Below are 18,833 nucleotides of genomic sequence, written 5' to 3'. Positions count from 1 at the left end.
GAAACAGGAATGTCCTGTTCAAGTAACAGAAAGAAGACTAGTGTCATTAGATCTCATATTTGAGAGTAGGAAAGTGGAGAGAAGAAAAAAGACATAAAAAGATTGGAAAATTTAAAAGGAGACAAGGTTATAAAGTCTTTTAAAAGTCGGAGGATTTTATGTTTAATCTTAGAGATAACAGAGGACCCCTGGAATTTAGTGAAAGTGGGCAGCGAGTTTGGCATGTTGGTATGTTTGAACTATGCTTTAGAAAAGTCAATTTCACACAATCCAATAAGGAATAAAAGAGGAGTTGTTTAAAGAGATACAGGATGGAGATAAATGGAGATACAGGAAAGTAACTGATCAACTCGTATTTTTAAGACATGGATAGAAAATGGAAACAAAGCAGGAAAGTGAAGATAAAGAAATATGGCACACAGGCCTGTAGGAATAGAATCAAGAGTATTAAAGCACAGAATAAGTTAAAGATGGCATGGGAAGCTAAAATTTTTTTTAAATGCTTTTTTTTTTAACTTGGGAGGAAAAAAAAGGATCAAAATGTCAACAGGATTACTGATCATGATAAATGGAGCACTGATAATGAAGAGGCAGCTGAGGTGCTTAACTCTTATTTAGTTTAAGTTTAAGAAAGAATAAGCCCCAAAATGGCTAAAGTGAAGAGCTGGCATTCAAATGAAAAAAAGGAGAATGAAAGATAGCACTACTCTTGGTGAATTTGAGTATCTAGATCCAAATAAATCAAATTCCATGGTACTGAAAGAACAAGTGGCTATGGTTTCTGAGGTATTGTCATAGTTTTCTGAAAGATCATAGAAAACAGAAGTGCTATAATATCTAAGACAGGCAATTAATTCAGCAATATTTACTAAATGCCATTATACAGGCTATGCTAGGTATTAGGGATTCAAAGACAAAAAATAAAAATATCACTGCTCTCAAGGAGCTTCTTCTATATATTAGAGAGAAACAACTCATACAAGGATAAGTAAATAAACAATACATGCAAAATAATATGGATGAGGGATGACCATAACTGAGGGAAAACAATGGAATCTACAAAGTTGGTTAGTGAATATCTAGAAAAGTAAGCAATATGGTAAAAACAGATAGGGCACTGACAGAGTCAGGACTCTACCTTAAATACTAACTGTATAACCCTGGGCAAGACATTTAGCTTCTCTATGTCACAGTTCCTTCATCTGAAGACTAAAAAGCTTTGACTTGCTTTAACTCAATGGCTTCTAAAGTCTAAAGTCCCTTCAAGGTTGGCACCTATTATCTTAGATAATTAAAAAGCAATTTAAAAAATCTGACATAACTTCATAAATAATAGAATATGGAGAACAACTTTTTTTTGAGGCATTAAGGGACAATAAATGGAGCACTTGACCTGGAGTAAGAAAGGCATGGATCCTGCCTAAGGCCCTTACTGTGACAGTCATTTAACTTTTCTGAGCTTCAGCATCCTCAGCTGCAAAAATGGGAAAAATAGCAACTGTAGCACTTATCTCAATGTTGTAATAAGAATTAAGTGAGAAAATGTGGGTAAAATGCTTTTCAAATTACTGGAACCTAAAAGGGTCAATTTCAGTTTAGAAGGATTTTTCCAGAAGACTGGGGGTTGGGGAGTTAGGGGAGTTCATGTGGCCTTGTTAAAAGTCATAAATGGCAAATGTAAATGTAAAAGTGAAAAAAAAAATTGGAGATAAGGCAAAACTAGGAAGGATAGATAACAAGTTTTACAGCAGTATCAGGAGCTAAAAAGGTGTACAGTTCAGAACATTATGCCTAAACAATCAAAATGAACTTCAAAAGGGATAATAAATTTAAAGACTGATATTTGGTGCAAATAACTAACTTCCCAAATAAAAGATGGGCAAGGTATGGTTAGATAACAGTTCATCTTTTTTAAAATTTGGTCTTCTTATATTGAAGTCTCAATATGAAGCACTAATCTAATACAATAAGCAAACATGCTAATCTGATCTTAGATAACCAATAAGAAGCAAAGAATTCAGATTTAGGGAAATTAAATGTCCCATTTTACTAATAAACCTTGGTAAAATGACATCTAGGGTACTGTGCTCATTTCTAGGAACTACTTTTTAGAGGGAATAATCCTGCCCTGAAAAAAAAAACAAACAAAAAAACAGACAATTCTGAAAACACATCATAATATGCAAGAAATTGTTTGAATTTCAATATACAAAAATTATTGATATTTTGATCTTACTTACTGAAAAAATCCTTTTTCACCAAGTTTTTTGCACAGAGTACTGTAAAAGAAACAAGAAATACATTTTTAAAAATTAAGAATTTCACAACTATCTCAAAAAGTCACTTAATAAATTACTATGATAGAATATGAATATCCTAAACCTATTATCTACAAAAAATACATGATATAGTCTTAAAGAACAGAAAAATAAAAATAACTGAAACAGAGGATACAATTTTAACAACAATTTCAGTAACAACTGAAGATAAGGAAGTTCCCGAATCTGTTGTAAATATGCTACATCTTCTATACCAAGATTCAAAACATGGGCTGCTTTATGGAAAGGAGAAGCTGCTTAACAGAAGATCATGTGACTTCAACCAATTTTTCAAGGGAAAGTACATAAACTGAAGATAGTAATAATACTTTACCTGTTCTCTGAAACTTCTCATAAAACACAATGCCATTTTAAAGTAACAATTCATATTTTTGCAAAATATTAAGGATTACTTTTCCTAGATATTTTCATCACAACATTGTGAGTTAGGTTGACATGTTTTGTTTTGTTCTTTAATAAATCAATAAGCATTTATTGTGAATTTTAAAACTATTCCACCCTAATCAGACCATTCTTTAGAAGATCTTATTTAGCTATTTCCTGATCAATAACAATGGAGATACTTGGAATAACAGAATCAGGTCTTGGAAACTCCACATTCTCCACCCTACTCAGTTTAACAAGATTTTGAAAGGTCAAACTCAAGATTTAATTATCTGAGGAGATGGCCTTCAACAGACATGTGCAAAAAAAAAAAAAGACAGACCTCTGGGCTGTTCTAAGTCAAGCTAAGACCTCATTGGTACAGATAAGATGCAGAAAAGTGATGTAAAAACGTCCATATAAGGCACGTCAGTTTCTGCCTCTTTCTCTTTCCTTGGAGAGACGACTCTGGCTGGCAGTGTACTAAGTGTTCTGATATCTTGGGAGTGTTGGGTGGTGAGTTTTGCCCTAGAGCTGATTTCAGGTTCCGGCATCTTAGCTAAGCCTCTTTGGAGGTCAGGCTGATTCTTTCCTCCTTCACACTCAAAATCTTAATTTCTAGATCTCCTATCTTCCTGTCCGGTACTAACCCCTTCTTCCTCCTTCTTCTTAAAATTTTCTCTACTATATCAATTAAATCACCATAAAATTTGGCAGTTGACTTGGGTATTTTATTATTTGGGATTTCCCTTGGCGACCACTTAAATTTAGACTTTTTTCAATCTCAACCATAATTTCATCCTTTATATTATTAAGTGCCTACCATGTGGCAGGTATTGGGCTGGGCACTGGGGTTATAAACACAAAAATAAAATTTTCTCTTCCCTTAAGGAATTTATGTTCTTTCAGAGAATACAACATGTATAAACACATACAAAATAAATAAATGGTAATTTTGGGGGGGGTCGTCAAGTTTAAACTAGTAGCTGGAAGTATCAAGAAAAAGTGGCATTCAAGCAAAATTTTGAAGAAAATAAAAGATTCTAAGAAATAGAAATGAAGACAGAGTCCATTCCAACATGGGAGACAGAATATGAGCGAGACATAGGAACAGTTAGGTAGATTTGGAACTGATTATATATTATATGAAGCCAAAAGGGGCCAATGGGAAGAATGTCTCCAGCAGATCCAGCAGACTGCCTGGGAAGGAAGGAGGGAAGGGTTTCCTGTGCTATTAAAAGCCATAAAAGAAAATGGGGGGGGGGGGGGGGAATTGGGCCTCATACAAAACTAAGAAAGACAGTTATTAAGTTGGCTGCCAGAGCCAGGATCCAAAAAGATGAACAATCTAGAACATTGAGCCTCACCAAATAAAATGAACTTCAAAAGATATGATAAATTTAAAATCTGACATTTATACAAGAAGATGGAAGGGAGAAATTGGAATATCCTATATTGGAATATCTGAACAACAAGTTCAAAGCTTGCCTATTTGAATTGAAAATTGGAGCCAGACTAGGTGGTCTCTAAAAGAGAACTGTTCTTTGAAGGTAAGAAGAGAGCTTAACTTTCAAATTGATCCCCTCAACCAAAACAATGCATTTCACCAGGAACAGAGACAAACTGGGGGTCAAGAGAGCTGTGAAGAAACAGTCAGTCACCAGAGAGAAGGAACAGATTAAAAGAATATTCAAGGAATAATGATATCCTTTTAATGAAGGATATCAAGCTATACACTCAAGAAAGGACTTCCAGTACAAGGTGTTTTTCTGAGTTATACATATGTTCCCTACATGTATCTTAATACTGTTATAAATTTGAATCCATACTTAACAAGGAAATGGTAATTGTGGGAGTGGGTGCCTGCTTTTGGTTTGGGGGGGTGGGGTTTGAGGGGAAAGAATTTGGTTTAATGAGGTCTACAGGCTGATTGTTAAAGCACCCTACTGGAACCTGAGAGGCTACTTGCTTACCCTTAGGACCCGTAGTCACTTCTGGGGACCCAATGTGAGTTTGAAAGAGGGTGCTATACCTCAAAAGATCATTCCTGATCCTTTCAGCTATTAGTAATCCCACTTTCTCCAATATAATGACTTTTTAATTACCATACATTTCCAGCATGTGGATACATATTTTTAAGTATAAATGTTATATGTATCCATGAGCTCCTCAAGGGCAAGGTCTATTTAATTTATATCTTTCCCTCACTGGCACTTAGCAGTAGTTCACAATTACCTGAGGAATATGAAGAGGTTAAGTTAATGAGTTCATTCCTGGACATATAGCTAGTTTAGGACAGAAGTACAACTTGATGTCAGATTTTCCCGATTATAAAGTTATCCCACTATAGTCACAATGTCAAGATTCCGTTTATGAGGTAATATGTAAATACGCTTGTTTTAGAAAGAAAACTAAAGTTCAGGTTGTATCTTACCCAGAATTGAATCCCTGAAAAATGTGTGAAAAATAAGTAGAAAATACTTATTCCTTACTATCATCAAAAATCATATTCTGGTCAAATATTAAATCTTGCACTAAATTCTTCATGTTGAAAGTGGTGGCTACAATGAGGGGAAAAATAAGAAAAAAACTTTTTTAAAAGAAAAGAATGGTTATAATTTTGTTTAGTTGATGGGGTCTACACCAGAATGTCAAAATAACCACTCTTGAAAAGACTCAAAGTTTACTTAATAAATCAGATTTAATTTAGCATAATGTCTTTTTTTGGTCCAGGATTTATAGTAACAATGGGGTGAATAAGGAACAAAGCACATCAATTCCCACATAAATATTCAAGAAAAAGGATGAAACTATAGGGAATGCTTTCATCTAGCTGAGGTCAGCAAAAGGGAGTGCATGGAGGTGTCCAGGCAGAAAAGACAAAATAAAAGAAGTAGAGAGTTCAGAATCCTTCAAGCCCTTATAACCTTGAATACTTCAACCAGGAAATTCCAGGCACCAAAACCTGAAGATCCGCATGGTTCAGATAGAAGGCCCTAGTGCAATTATGAAAGAGGACCATGAAACCTCCAACTGAGATGCAAACAATCATTTTTTTGCCCTAAAGATCCAGAAAAATTAGTCACTGACCTGAGCTTCTCCTTCAGTCTTGTAGAATTGAAAGCTCTGGCTCATTAAGATTAAGATAAATCCAGGAAAAAAGATCTAGATGATAACTTGATCATCAGGGATACAACTCATACAATACAGATTCAGATTAAAGGCCAGAAAAAGCAGAGAATCACTTGAATCTCACTTTCTTCTGAACTGGTGAGTCTGGTGTAGAATTCAACTCAAGAATTATAGGAGGGAAGAAAGGAGAGAGGGGGAGAGGGGGAGAGAGGGAAAGAGAGAGAGAGAGAGAGAGAGAGAGAGAGAGAGAGAGAGAGAGAGAGAGAGAGAGAGAGAGAGAGAGGGAGGGAGGGAGGGAGGGAGGGAGGGAGGGAGGGAGAGAGCACTAAATGCAGAAAGAGTATCATGAAGAAATATAAAAAAGGAAAGAAAAACAAACTAAATAAAGACTGGCAGAGCTAAAATAAAGGTTTAGAGAAAAATCTATTAATCTCTAGCCTAACTCAAAAATGAAGAGATTGAAGACTGACCAATATGACAGACAGTAAAGGAAAATAATAAATGCTGGAGGGAATGTGGAAAAAATTGGGATACTAATGCATTGCTGGTGCAGCTGTGAATTGATTCAACCATTTTGGAGGGAAGTTTGAAATAAAGAGGTATAAAAGAATGCATACCTTTTGATCCAGCAATACCACTACTAGGTCTGTATCCCAAAGAGATAAAAAAAAAAAGAGAATCTGTTTATACAAAAATATTTATAGCTGAGCTTTTTGTGGTGACAAAGAATTGGAAGCTAAAGGGATGTCCCTCAATTGGAGAATGGCTGAACAAATTGTGGTATATGATGGTGATGGGATGATGAATAGAATGATTTCAGAAAAAACTGGAAAGACCTACATGAACTGATACAGAGCGAAATAAGCATAATCAGGAAAACATTATACAAAGTAACTGAAAAATTGTGGGACAATCAAAAATGATAGACATTGCTACTAAAAGCAATACTATGATCCAAGACAATTCTGAGGGACTTATGAAAAAGAATACAATACCTCCAGAGAAAGAACTGTTGATGAAAACATGTGATTTATCTTTGTTTATTTGGGTATATGATTTCAGTTTTGGTTTTATAAAATTATTCACTTATAATAATGAATAATATAGAAATGTTTTGCATGATAATACATATATAACCCAGATGGAATTGCTTGTCAAATTTTAGGAGGGTGGGGAGAAGGGAGGAGACAACATAAATCATATAACATATGTGTAAATTTGTTATTAAAATGAAATGATAAAACAAAAAAAGAAATTAAAAAAATGCAAGAATTCCAACCAAGATTTCAGAAAAGTCAATAGCAAAAATGACTTAAAAGAGAAGGAAGGTACATTTTGTTAAAAAACAGTACAATGAATTCATTTCAATATTTAACACATAACTGTATAACCCAGATTGAATCGCTTATTAGCTCCAGAGAAGGGAGGGAAGACAGGAGGGAGACAATGTAGATCATATAACTTTGGAAAACTTATGTGGAAATTTGTTAATAAAAAATAAATTTTTTAAAAAACATAATGACAATGGAATATTATCACAAAACTTAAATGAAAATAAGTTATAGGGACATATGGAGAACAAAACTATAAAAGTGGAAGAGTACTATACCTTTTTCAGAGCTAGACAAATCTAACAAAAAAAATTAAGGAACCGAATTTTAGAAAAGTTAGATATAATGAATCTCTGGTTACATTTTTCAAAACCCTTACATTCTGGTAGCTCAGTGGATTAAGAGCTGAGATGGGAGGTCCTGGGTTCAAATCTGGCCTCAGATACTTCCTAGCTGTGTGACCATGAGCAAGTCACTTAACCCCCATTGCCTAGCACTTACCACTCTTCCGCCTTGAAAACAATACACAATATTGATTCCAAGACCAAAGGTAAGGGTTTAAAAATAAAAACAAAAACAACCCCTACATTATGATACTAGGTATCTATTCTAAGGCAAAAGAGTAGTAAGAAATAAGTAAATGGGATTAAGTGACTTGCCCATGGTCACACAGCCAAACTAGGAAGTGTCTGAGACAAGATTTGAATCTAGGTCCTCCCAATCCCAGGCCTGGCTTTTTAGCCATTGTGCTAACTAGCTGCCCCTTCTGGTGGTTATTTAATGTAGCATCCCAAGCATATTCACATCTATGAATCATAAATGACTGTATGGCGACTGTGTCTCCAAGCATAAGGTTTTACTGATAAGGTTTGTGAAGGTAACCTTGACCTGACCACTAGGCCTGTTGCCTAAAACAAACTCATTAACATGTTGGGAGCAGTTGCCCGGGAAAGCCCAGGTTATAATCTACACGCCCAAAAAGGTGTTACTCTCACCCCACTATCCAATCCTTATTGTCCATGCTTTGTAACGTGGTTACTACGTGCTTGAGAATACTTCCCTAATCAGAGGAAGGCAATAAATACAGAGGCGGCGACCTTGAATCACTCTCTCTCTCTCTCTCTCTCTCTCTCTCTCTCTCTCTCTCTCTCTCAATGTCTCTCTCCCTCTCTTGACCTTCTCCTTCCCCGAGGCTGTAACCCATCTCAGCCTGCATTCCTTGTCTTAATCTCCTCATTCACCTCTTGTTCTTTTCTACTCATACTTTCCTATCAAAGGGAGTATCATAGGTCTGCCTGCCTATTCAAACACTGACTTGTCCTTGTCTTTCATTCTCCACCCTGGTTCTCGATTCCTATCTCTCCTCGGGTCCCATCACAAAGGTGAGCCCCTTCCCTTGTGGGACCCTGATGGTCAGGGAAGTCCATAAGTGACACCCCACATTTAATAAGAATAAAATAGTTATTTCTCAGTTGTGCATGGCATCTTTATAAAAATGACAACATATAAGGTTTTTAAAACCTCACAAAATTGTCGCATATATAACTAACAAAAATTAAATGTTAAAATATCAAAATAGAAATCCCAAAGACAAAGAAATTAACAAAAACTAAAAGCAAAAAAAAAACTATGAAAAAATAAAACTAGGAATTATTTTAAAAAAACAATAATTAATTTGATTAAAAAAGAAAGTAAAAAGAAGCTTTTGGGTAAACATGGAGGCAGTCTAGATGCAAGACTTATCCTCTCCTCAGCACCCACTGATATAGACTACGTCAAAAGACCAAAAAAAACAAATTCATAAGATCAAAGGAACTCTACAGTAGGGTGCAGCATTGAAGATGTGTGGGATTTGACCATTTCCACACTATAAGGGGGTGAAAAATCTCCCACCAAAACCGAGAGCAAATCTACCCTCCCCCACTCCACCGAAGGAGCCAGAGTCTGAGTCAGTGATGCCAAAATCACTGAGCGAGGGGCACCGCTAGGTCCTTGGGAGTTGACTAAGACCACCAAAGGCCTACCCCTGAAAGCAACTACACATGAAATCCCAGCAAGCTGAAAAGTGCAGACTGTGGGAGCTCGCAGGAAAATAGCAGAGAAGGACAACAAACAGCAGAAGTTGTGGAAATTCGAGAGCTTGCCTTGTTCCATAATTCCATACACAGAGAAACTGCCCATCTCACTCAGATTTCTGACTAAAAAGGGAAGGTAAAACTTCCAAAGTGATGGCAAATTGTGCCCAAGAGCAACAACCTCCCCCCCCCCCAAAAAAAGGAAGAAGGGGTTGACCCCAGAAAATTTTTACGGAGGAAAAACCCAGGCTACAGAGGAAATATAGAAGGAAATTCAAATACACCCAAAACCTTCCAAAAAAAAAAAAACTGTCCACAAGCTCTTGAAGAATTTAAATTGGAGCTCATCAAAAAGATGAAACACTTCTGGCAAGAAAAGTTGGAAATAATTCAAAGAGAAAATAACAGTTTAAAGGACAAGAACTCCCAATTGGAGAAACAGCTGGAAGTCATGAAAAGCAGAATAGACCAAACTGAAAAGGAAAATCAAAAGATTATAGTGGAAAATCAGTCCTTAAAAGAAAGAATCAGGCAACTGGAAGACAATGATCTTGCAAAACAGCAAGAATTAATGAAGCAAAGTCAAAAGACTGACAAAATACAAGAAAACATAAAATGTCTCACTGACAAGATGACAGATCAGAAAAACAAATCACAACAAAACAATATGAGAATCATTGGTCTACCTGAAAAGCCAGAAATAAACAGAAATATTGACATCATACTACAAGAAATCATCTAAGAAATCTGCCCTGATGTTCTTGAACAAAGGGGCAAAACAGATATTGAAAGAGTTCATAGAAAACCATCTACACTAAATCCTCAAAGGCAACTCCCAGGAAGGTAATTGCAAAATTCAAGAGCTTTCAAGCTAAGGAGAAAACTCTACAAGAAACCAAAAAGAGACAATTCAGATACCAAGGAGCACCAATCAGGATCACACAAGACCTGGCATCTTCCACACTAAAGGACCTCAAACTTAGAACATGATATTCAGAAAGGAAAAAGAATTGGGTCTTCAACCAAGGATCACCTATCCATCAAAACTGACTATATACTTCCAGGGGAAAGTATGGGCATTCAACAAAATAGAAGATTTCCAAGTATTTGTAAAGAAAAGACCAGAACTAAGTGGAAAGTTTGATATTCAAACACAAAGATCAAGAGAAACATGAAAAGGTAAGAAAGGGGAAAAATGTTTTTTTTATTCAAATTTTCTTCTTTTAGAGTTACAATGAGATCAAATTATATATATATATAGTAATATATGGGGGAAATGTTATTTGTAACTCTCAAAAATTATATTCACCATTATAATAATTAGAATAATCATTCACAGGAAGAGATTGGGGTAATAAGTGCTATAAGATGACATACAAAAAAAGAAAATAGGAAGAGGGAAATCAAAGATGGCACCAAGAGATACTTGAAGAAATAATAAATAGGATAATCTTTATCACACAAAGAATACTCTTATAAGAAGGAGAGGAAGAGAGTGCTAATAGGTAATACTTCAACCTTAGTCTCAGTGAAATCAATTCTGAAAGGAAAGAGCATCTAAATCCATTGGGATCTTGAATTATATCTTACCCTACAGAGAAAGTAAGAAGGGAAAACTAAGGGGGTAGGGGGTGGGAGTACAAAAAAGGGAGGGACGGAGAGGGGGGAGGGAACTTAACAGACCCCCAAAAAACAAGAAGGGAACAAAAAAGGGAGGGGCCAGAAAGGGAAGCATATCAAGGGAGGGGCTTAAGGGGATCGATTAGAGGTAAACCACTGGTATAATAGGATATAGCAAAAGAAGAAAGGACAGAACTAGGAGAGGATATCAAAATGCTGGGGAACACACAAGTGACAATCATAACTTTGAATGTGAATGGGATGAACTCACATTTAAAATGAAAACAAATAAGAGAGTAGATTAGAATCCAAAATCCTACCATATGTTGTCTACAAGAAACATACCTAAAGCAGACAGATACTCACAAGGTTAGAATTAAAGGTTGGAGCAAAACCTATTGGGCCTCAACTGATAAAAAGCAAAAATAACAAATGCAACCTTTTCAGATCATAACACAATAAAAATAATGATCAGTAAGGGTACATGGAGAGCCAAATCAAAAATTAATCAGAAATTAAATAATATGATTCTCCAAAATTGGTTAGAGAACAAATCATAGAAACAATTAATAATTTCATTAAAGAAATTGACAATGATGAGACATCCTTTCAAAATCTATGGGATTCAACCAAAGTGGTACTCAGGGGAAAATTTATATCCTTGATTTCATATATTAGCAAATTAGGGAGGGCAGAGGTCAATGAATTGGACATGCAAATCAAAAAACTCGAAAGTGAACAAATTAAAAATCTCCAGAAGAAAACTAAATTAGAGATCCTAAAAATTAAGGGAGAAATTAATAAAATTGAAAGTGAAAGAACTATTGAACTAAAAAATAAGAATAGAAGCTGGTATTTTGAAAAAACAAACAAAATAGACAAAATACTGGTCAATCTAATTAAAAAAATAATAAAATAAAATAAATAAAAAAATAATAAAAAAAGGAAAGAAGAAAACCAAATTAACTGTATCATGGATGAAAAACTCACCTCCAATGAAGAGGAAATTAAGGCAATCATTAAAAACTATTTTGTCCAATTACATGGCAAGAAATATGCCAATCTAGGTGATATGGATGAATACTTACAAAAAAATATAAATTGCCTAGATTAACAGAAGGAGAAATAGAATTCTTAAATAATCCCATATCAGAAAAAGAAATTGAACAAGCCATGAAAGAACTCCCCAAGAAAAAATCCCTAGGGCTTGATGGATTCACAAGTGACTTCTACCAAACATTCAAAGAACAGCTAATCCCAATACTATACAAACTATCTGACATAATAAGCAAAGAGGGAGTTCTACCAAATTCCTTTTATGACACAAATATGGTATTGATTCCAAAGCCAGGCAGGTCAAATGCAGAGAAAGAAAACCAATAGACCAATCTCCTTAATGAACATAGATGCAAAAAATCTCAAATAGGATACTAGGAAAAAGACTCCAGCAAGTCATCACAAGGGTTATTCACTGTGATCACGGGGGATTTATACCAGGAATGCAAGGATGGTTCAATATTAGAAAAACCATCCACATAATTAACCATATCAACAAGAAAACCAACAAAAATCACATGATTATCTCAATAGACACAGAAAAAGCCTTTGACAAAATACAACACCCATTCGTATTGAAAACATTAGAAAGTATAGGTATAGAAGGGTCTTTACTAAGAACAGTATTTATCTAAAACCATCAGCCAACATCATCTACAATGGGGATAAACTAGATGCATTCCCAATAAGATCAGAAGTGAAACAAGGATGCCCATTATCAATTCTATTTTTAACATTGTAATAGAAACACTAGCACTAGCAATTAGAGAAGAAAAAGAAATTGAAGGTATTAAAATTGGCAATGAAGAGACCAAGCTATCACTCTTTGCAGATGATATGATGGTCTACTTAAAGAATTATACAGAATCAACTAAAAAAATAGTGGAAATAATCAACTTTAGCAAAGTTGCAGGATACAAAATAAACCCACATAAATCATCAGCATTTCTACATATTTCCAACACATCTCAGCAGCAAAAATTAGAAAGAGAAATTCCTTTTGAAATCATCCTAGACAATATCAAAGACTTAGGAATCTAGCTGCCGAGACAAACACAGGAACTATATGAACACAACTACAAAACACTCTCCACACAACTAAAACTAGATCTAAACAACAAGATGAGCTAACATAATAAAAATGACCACGCTACCCAAACTTATTTACTTATTTAGTGCCATACCCATCATACTACCAAAAAACTTTTTTAATGAATTAGAAAAAACCATAACAAAGTTCATTTGGAAGAAGAAAACATCAAGGATATCCAGGGAAATAATGAAAAAAAATGCAGAGGAAGGTGGCCTTGCAGTACCAGATCTCAAACTATACTATAAAGCAGGGATCATTCAAAATAATTTGGTACTGGCTAAAAGACAGAAAGGAGGATCAGTGGAACAGACTTGAAGTGACCTCAGCAAGACAGTCTATGACAAGCCCAAAGAGCCCAGCTTTTGGGACCAAAATCCACTATCGGGAAAATTGGAAGACAGTGTGGGAGAGATTAGGTTTGGATCAACACCTCACATCCTGCACCAAGGTAAACTCATAATGGGTGAAAGACTTGAACATAAAGAAGGCAACTATAAGTCAATTATGTGAACACAGAATAATATACATGTCAGACCTTTGGGAGAGGAAAGATTTTAAAACCAAGCAAGAGGGGGCAGCTGAGTAGCTCAGTGGATTGAGAGCCAGGCCTAGAGATGGGAGGTCCAAGGTTCAAATCTGGCCTCAGACACTTCCCAGCTGTGTGACCCTGGGCAAGTCATTTGACCCCCATTGCCTAGCCCTTACCATTCTTCTGCCTTGGAGCCAATATACAGTATTGACTCCAAGATGGAATTCCGGTAAGGGTTTAAAAAAAAAAACAAGCAAGAGCTAGAAAAAAAATCACAAAATGTAAAATGAATAATTTTGACTACATCAAATTAAAATTTTTGTACAAACAAAACCAATATAACCAAAATTAGAAGGAAAGTAACAAATTGGAAAACAATCTTCATAACAAAAACCTCTGACAAAGGTCTAATTACTCAAATTTACAAACAGCTAAATCAATTCTACAAAAAAAAAATTAAGCCATTCCCCAATTGATAAATGGACAAGGGACATGAATAGGCAATTTTCAGATAAAGAAATCAAAACTATTAATAAGCACGTGAAAAAAGTGTTCTAAATCTCTTATCATCAGAGAGATGCAAACCAAAAGGACTCTGAGGTATCACCTCACACCTAGCAGATTGGCTAAAAGGACAGCAACAGAAAGTAATGAATGCTGGAGGGGATGTGGCAAAGTGAAACATTAATTCATTGCTGGTGGGGTTGTGAATTGATCCAACCATTCTGGAGGGCAATTTGGAACTATGCCCAAAGGGCACTAAAAGACTGTCTCCCCTTTGATCCAGCCATACCATTGCTGGGTTTGTACCCCAAAGAGATAATAAGGAAAAAGACATGTACAAGAATATGCATAGCTGCGCTCTTTGTGGTGGCAAAAAGTTGGAAAATGAGGGGATGCCCTTCAATTGGGGAATGGTTGAACAAATTGTGGTCTATGTTGGTGATAGAATACTATTGTGCTCAAAGGAATAATAAAGTGGAGGAATTCCATGGGAACTGAAACAACCTCCAGGAAGTGATGCAGAGTGAAAAGGATCAGATACACTGTGGTACAATCGAATGTAATGGACTTCTCCATTAGTGGCAATGCAGTGATCCTGAACAACCTGGAGGAATCTATGAGAAAGAACACTATCCACATTCAGAGGAAAAACCGTGTGAGTAGAAACACTGAAGAAAAATAACTGCTTGATTACATGGGTCAAGGGGGATATGATTGGGGATATAGACCCTAAAGGAACATCCTAGTACAAACATCAACAGCATGGAAAAAGGTTCTGATAAAGTACACATGTAATACCCAGTGGAATTGTGTGTCTGCCACGGGAAGGGGGAAAGGGGAGGAAAAGAATGAGTTTTGTAACCAAGGAATAATGTTTAAAATAGACTAAATAAAATTAAAAAAAAAAAGTTAAAAACCAAATTCCCAGCACAGAAAATGAATTTACAACAAATGAATGAAGATGGATGGTATAGACTATTTAACCCAATTCTATGCAAATTAAACTGACAGTTTAAATGAGATAGATGAATATTTATAAAAAATATATAAAATATCCAGGTAAACAAAATAAGAAAAAGAATACTAAAACAGCCTAATCTTGGTGGGAGGAAGACATTGCATAAGCCATAGATGAATTCCCAAAGAAAAACCCTGGGATCAGGTGAATCCAAAACTGAATTCTATCATTCAAGGAAAAATTAATTCTAGTGTTACACAAACTGAAAAAAAGCAATTCTACCAAATTCCTTCTATCATAAAAATAGTCTTGATACCCAACCCAAGAAGAATACAAAATATAAAATAAAAAATCCCTAATGAACAATGATATACAAATTTTAAATAAAATATTGGCAAAGAAACTACAGAAACACATAACAAAGATTATACAGCTATTTAGATTTATACTAGGAATGCAGTGTTGATTTAATGTTAGAAAAACTAGACTCCCTAACATCTCATCCATGCGTGTGGCAGCAGTCAGCTCTTGATCTAGATATGATCCTAGTTTAAAAAGCAAAGCTAGAAATATGAATTAACTGAAGATAACTATAACATTGAAATTTTATGGATCCAAGAATATATATATATTATATATATAATATATCCAGAATATAGGCCTAGAAGAAAGTTAACCCACAACTTCTTGACAAAAGAAAATTGGCCACAGTATATATAAGCATTCTTTGTATTAAAACAAGAGGCAAAAAGGATAAAAGAAAGGAGTACCATAGAGGAAAGAATTGAAAAAACAAAAAGCTTAGCATAAAAAGTACAAAATAATCTCCCTAAAAATAAGAATTGTCCAAATAAAAATAAATGACTAGAGAAAAAAAATCTTAAATGTTATTGACTATCAAAAATAATGGTCGAAGAAACACATTATTCCCAGATTAACAATAATAGAAAAAGAACTTGAATGAGCCATGAATGAGCTCTTAAAATTTAAAAAAAAAGGTAGAACTAAATGGATTCACAAGAAAATTCTATCAAACATTTAGAGAACAATTCAAATATTACATAGATTCTTTGAAATAATAGGAAAAGAAGTGGTCCTATCACATTTCTTCTATCATCCAAATCTGTTCTTGATAGATATATATATATATATAGTCAAAATAGAGTAAGAAAATTAGAGATCAATAATTCTAATGAATACCGATGCAAAAATTTTAAATAAAACATTAAAGGAAACTAGAGCAATATATCACATAGATTAATATTATAGCCAGGATGAATTTGTACCAGGAATGTAGAGTTTATTCATTTTATTTTGAAACCTATAAACATAAGAGGCCACATCACCAATAGGAACAAAAAACATACAATTGTATCAATAGACGCAGAAAAGGCTTAATAAGATACAATGTCCGTTCTTTAAAAAACAAACAAAAAAAACACTGGAAAACATAAAAAAAAAAGGTTCTTTCCTTAATGTATCTATCTAAAAACAAAGAAAAAACATTACAGGTAACATGAATAACCAGAGACCCTTTCAGTAAATTAGGACTAAATAAATATGCCCACTATCATCATTACAATTTGAAAGAATGTTTAAAATGCTAGCTATGAAAATAATACAGGAAAAAAGAATCTGAAGGAATAAGCAAAAGCAAGGAAGAAATAAAATTATCACTTTTTTGCAGATAACATGACACCCACCAAAGAAATTCACTGAAAGAATAAAGAACTTCATGAAAGTTGCAGGATTTTAATAAACCCATTAAAAAAAAATCAGCATTTCAATATAATACAAAGAAAACCTAATAGGAAGAGACAGAGAAATTTCATTAAAAATAACTGTAAAATGTATGAAATACTTGTAGTCTACCTGCAAAGACACATAGGAACTATATAATTAAAATGGCAAAACACCACGTGGAAATAAAAAAAAACTTAAATAACTGGAGAAATACTAATTGTTCACTGCTAGATCATTTTTATCTTTTTTTAAACCTCATCTTCTACCTTAGAATCTATACTAAGTTTCTATATCTATAGAAATTATACTAACTCTCCTCTCCCTCTCTCCTTTCTTCTCTTTTCTTTCTTCTTGCCTACTGTGTATTGGTTCCAAGAGCAAGGAATGGTAAGGGCTAGGCAACTGGAGTTAAGTGACCCTTGCCCAGGGTCTTACAGATAGGAAGTATCTAAGTCATATTTGAACCTAGGACCTCCTGTCTCCAGGCCTGGCTCTCTATCCATTGAGCCACCTAGCTGCCCCATGGCCATTTTATCTTGTTATCCTCTCTATCATTTGTTCCTGTACTCTTTCTCCTTTCCATAGATCGGAAAGGTTATTTCTTCCTGGTTTCTCTTTTATTATATGATCTTTTATATATCTAAAGCTCATCTTAGTAATATGGTATCAGTTGTTGGTCAAAAATCTACTTTTTGCCAAACCGAAAGTATTTCCAGCAGTTTTTATTGAATCAATGACTCCTTACCCTAGTAGATGAAGTGTTTGAGTTTTTTAAAAATGGAGCCACTCTTGTTTGTTTCCTCTAGTATATTGTGTATCTATTCTTTTTCACTGATCAATCTCTACTTTTTTTTTAACCATTACCAAATAATTTGGATAACTGTTCAGTAGCATATAGTTTGAGATCTTATATTTGGGTGGTGTAGCTGGAATAGAGTGCTGGACGTAAAGTCAAGAAAACCTGAGTTTAAATCTTGCCTCAGAAATTTACTAGTTGTGTGACCCTGGGCAAGTCATTTAACTTCTATTGGTCTCAGTTTTCTCATCTGTAAAATGGGGATAATAAAGAATCAGAATCTTCCAATGCTGTTGAGAGGATAAAATGAGAAATTTTCAAAGTGCTTTTCAAACCTTACAATGTTACATAAACGCTAGCTAATATCATGATCACCATCATCATCACTACTGCTAAAATGCCTCTTATCATTATACTCATTTCCTGATATACTCTTCCTCTATCCATTAAGCATTCCCTTGTAACACAGATTTTAAAGTTAGGCTAAACCGATCAATATAGTAACCATATCTGCCAGTATATATGGTATTTCATTCCAATAGTCACTCACCTGTGAATGAATATATGTACATTTTTTTAATTGTTCTCAGAGGAACATTAGTCATAATTATAGCAATTTCTGTGGTGACAAAGAAATTGAGATGTCCATTAACAGGAGAATGGCTGAACAAATTGTGTTATATGATATATGATGGAATACAATTGTACTATAAGAAGTTAAGAGCAAGATGCTTTCACAAAAACCTGGAAGACCACATGACTTACATTTCACAATGTAAAATAAGCAGAACCAGGACAACATTGTACACCAGGGATCCCCCAAACTACAGCCCGCAGGCCACATGTGGCCCCCTGAGGCAATTTATCTGGCCCCCACTGCACTTGTGGAAGGGGCACCTCTTTCATTGGTGGTCAGTGAGAGGAACATCTTATGTGGTGGCGCTCGGGTACAGTACTACTTCCGGTGACATAATCCTTTGTGTGGCACCTTGTTCTGAGAGTAACTGAATGAGAACAAGGTGCCACACAACGGATAATGTGGTTGCATAATGATCAGCATGGTGAGCAGTGATTTGGAAGAGGGGATTCTGCACTGTGTATACTACTACCTGGTATAGTGGTGACGGTGATGGGCCTGTGCAAGATGTGACAGGCTGCAGCCTCTGCTATCCCAGACAGTGGTATACAGATTTGTTCATAGTTTTTTTTTTATAGTCCGGCCCTCCAATGATCTAAGGGATAGTGAACTGAACACCTGTGTTAAAAGCTTGAGGACCCCTCTACTATTTAGCAA

General features: G+C 35.0%; 1 protein-coding gene across 2 annotated transcripts in view; it reads right to left on the bottom strand.

Moving 5' to 3' along the window:
* The window catches only part of SMURF2 (SMAD specific E3 ubiquitin protein ligase 2), a 144,784-nt gene that overhangs the window by 104,490 nt on the left and 21,461 nt on the right, over positions 1–18,833 (bottom strand). Inside the window, exon 2 of one of the 2 annotated variants that reach the window (XM_007482787.3) lies at positions 2,241–2,279. The exons of the other annotated variant lie outside the window; for it this stretch is intronic. Coding sequence (XP_007482849.1) covers positions 2,241–2,279 — 39 coding nt within the window. The remainder of the gene's footprint in view (positions 1–2,240; positions 2,280–18,833) is intronic. 2 annotated transcript variants of the gene reach the window in all.

The sequence above is a fragment of the Monodelphis domestica genome, chromosome 2, assembly GCF_027887165.1.
Source record: "Monodelphis domestica isolate mMonDom1 chromosome 2, mMonDom1.pri, whole genome shotgun sequence".
NCBI classification, from domain to species: Eukaryota; Metazoa; Chordata; class Mammalia; order Didelphimorphia; family Didelphidae; genus Monodelphis; species Monodelphis domestica.
The sequence above is the reverse complement of the archived record's forward strand: the minus strand, read 5'-3'. Positions and strand labels throughout refer to the sequence as shown.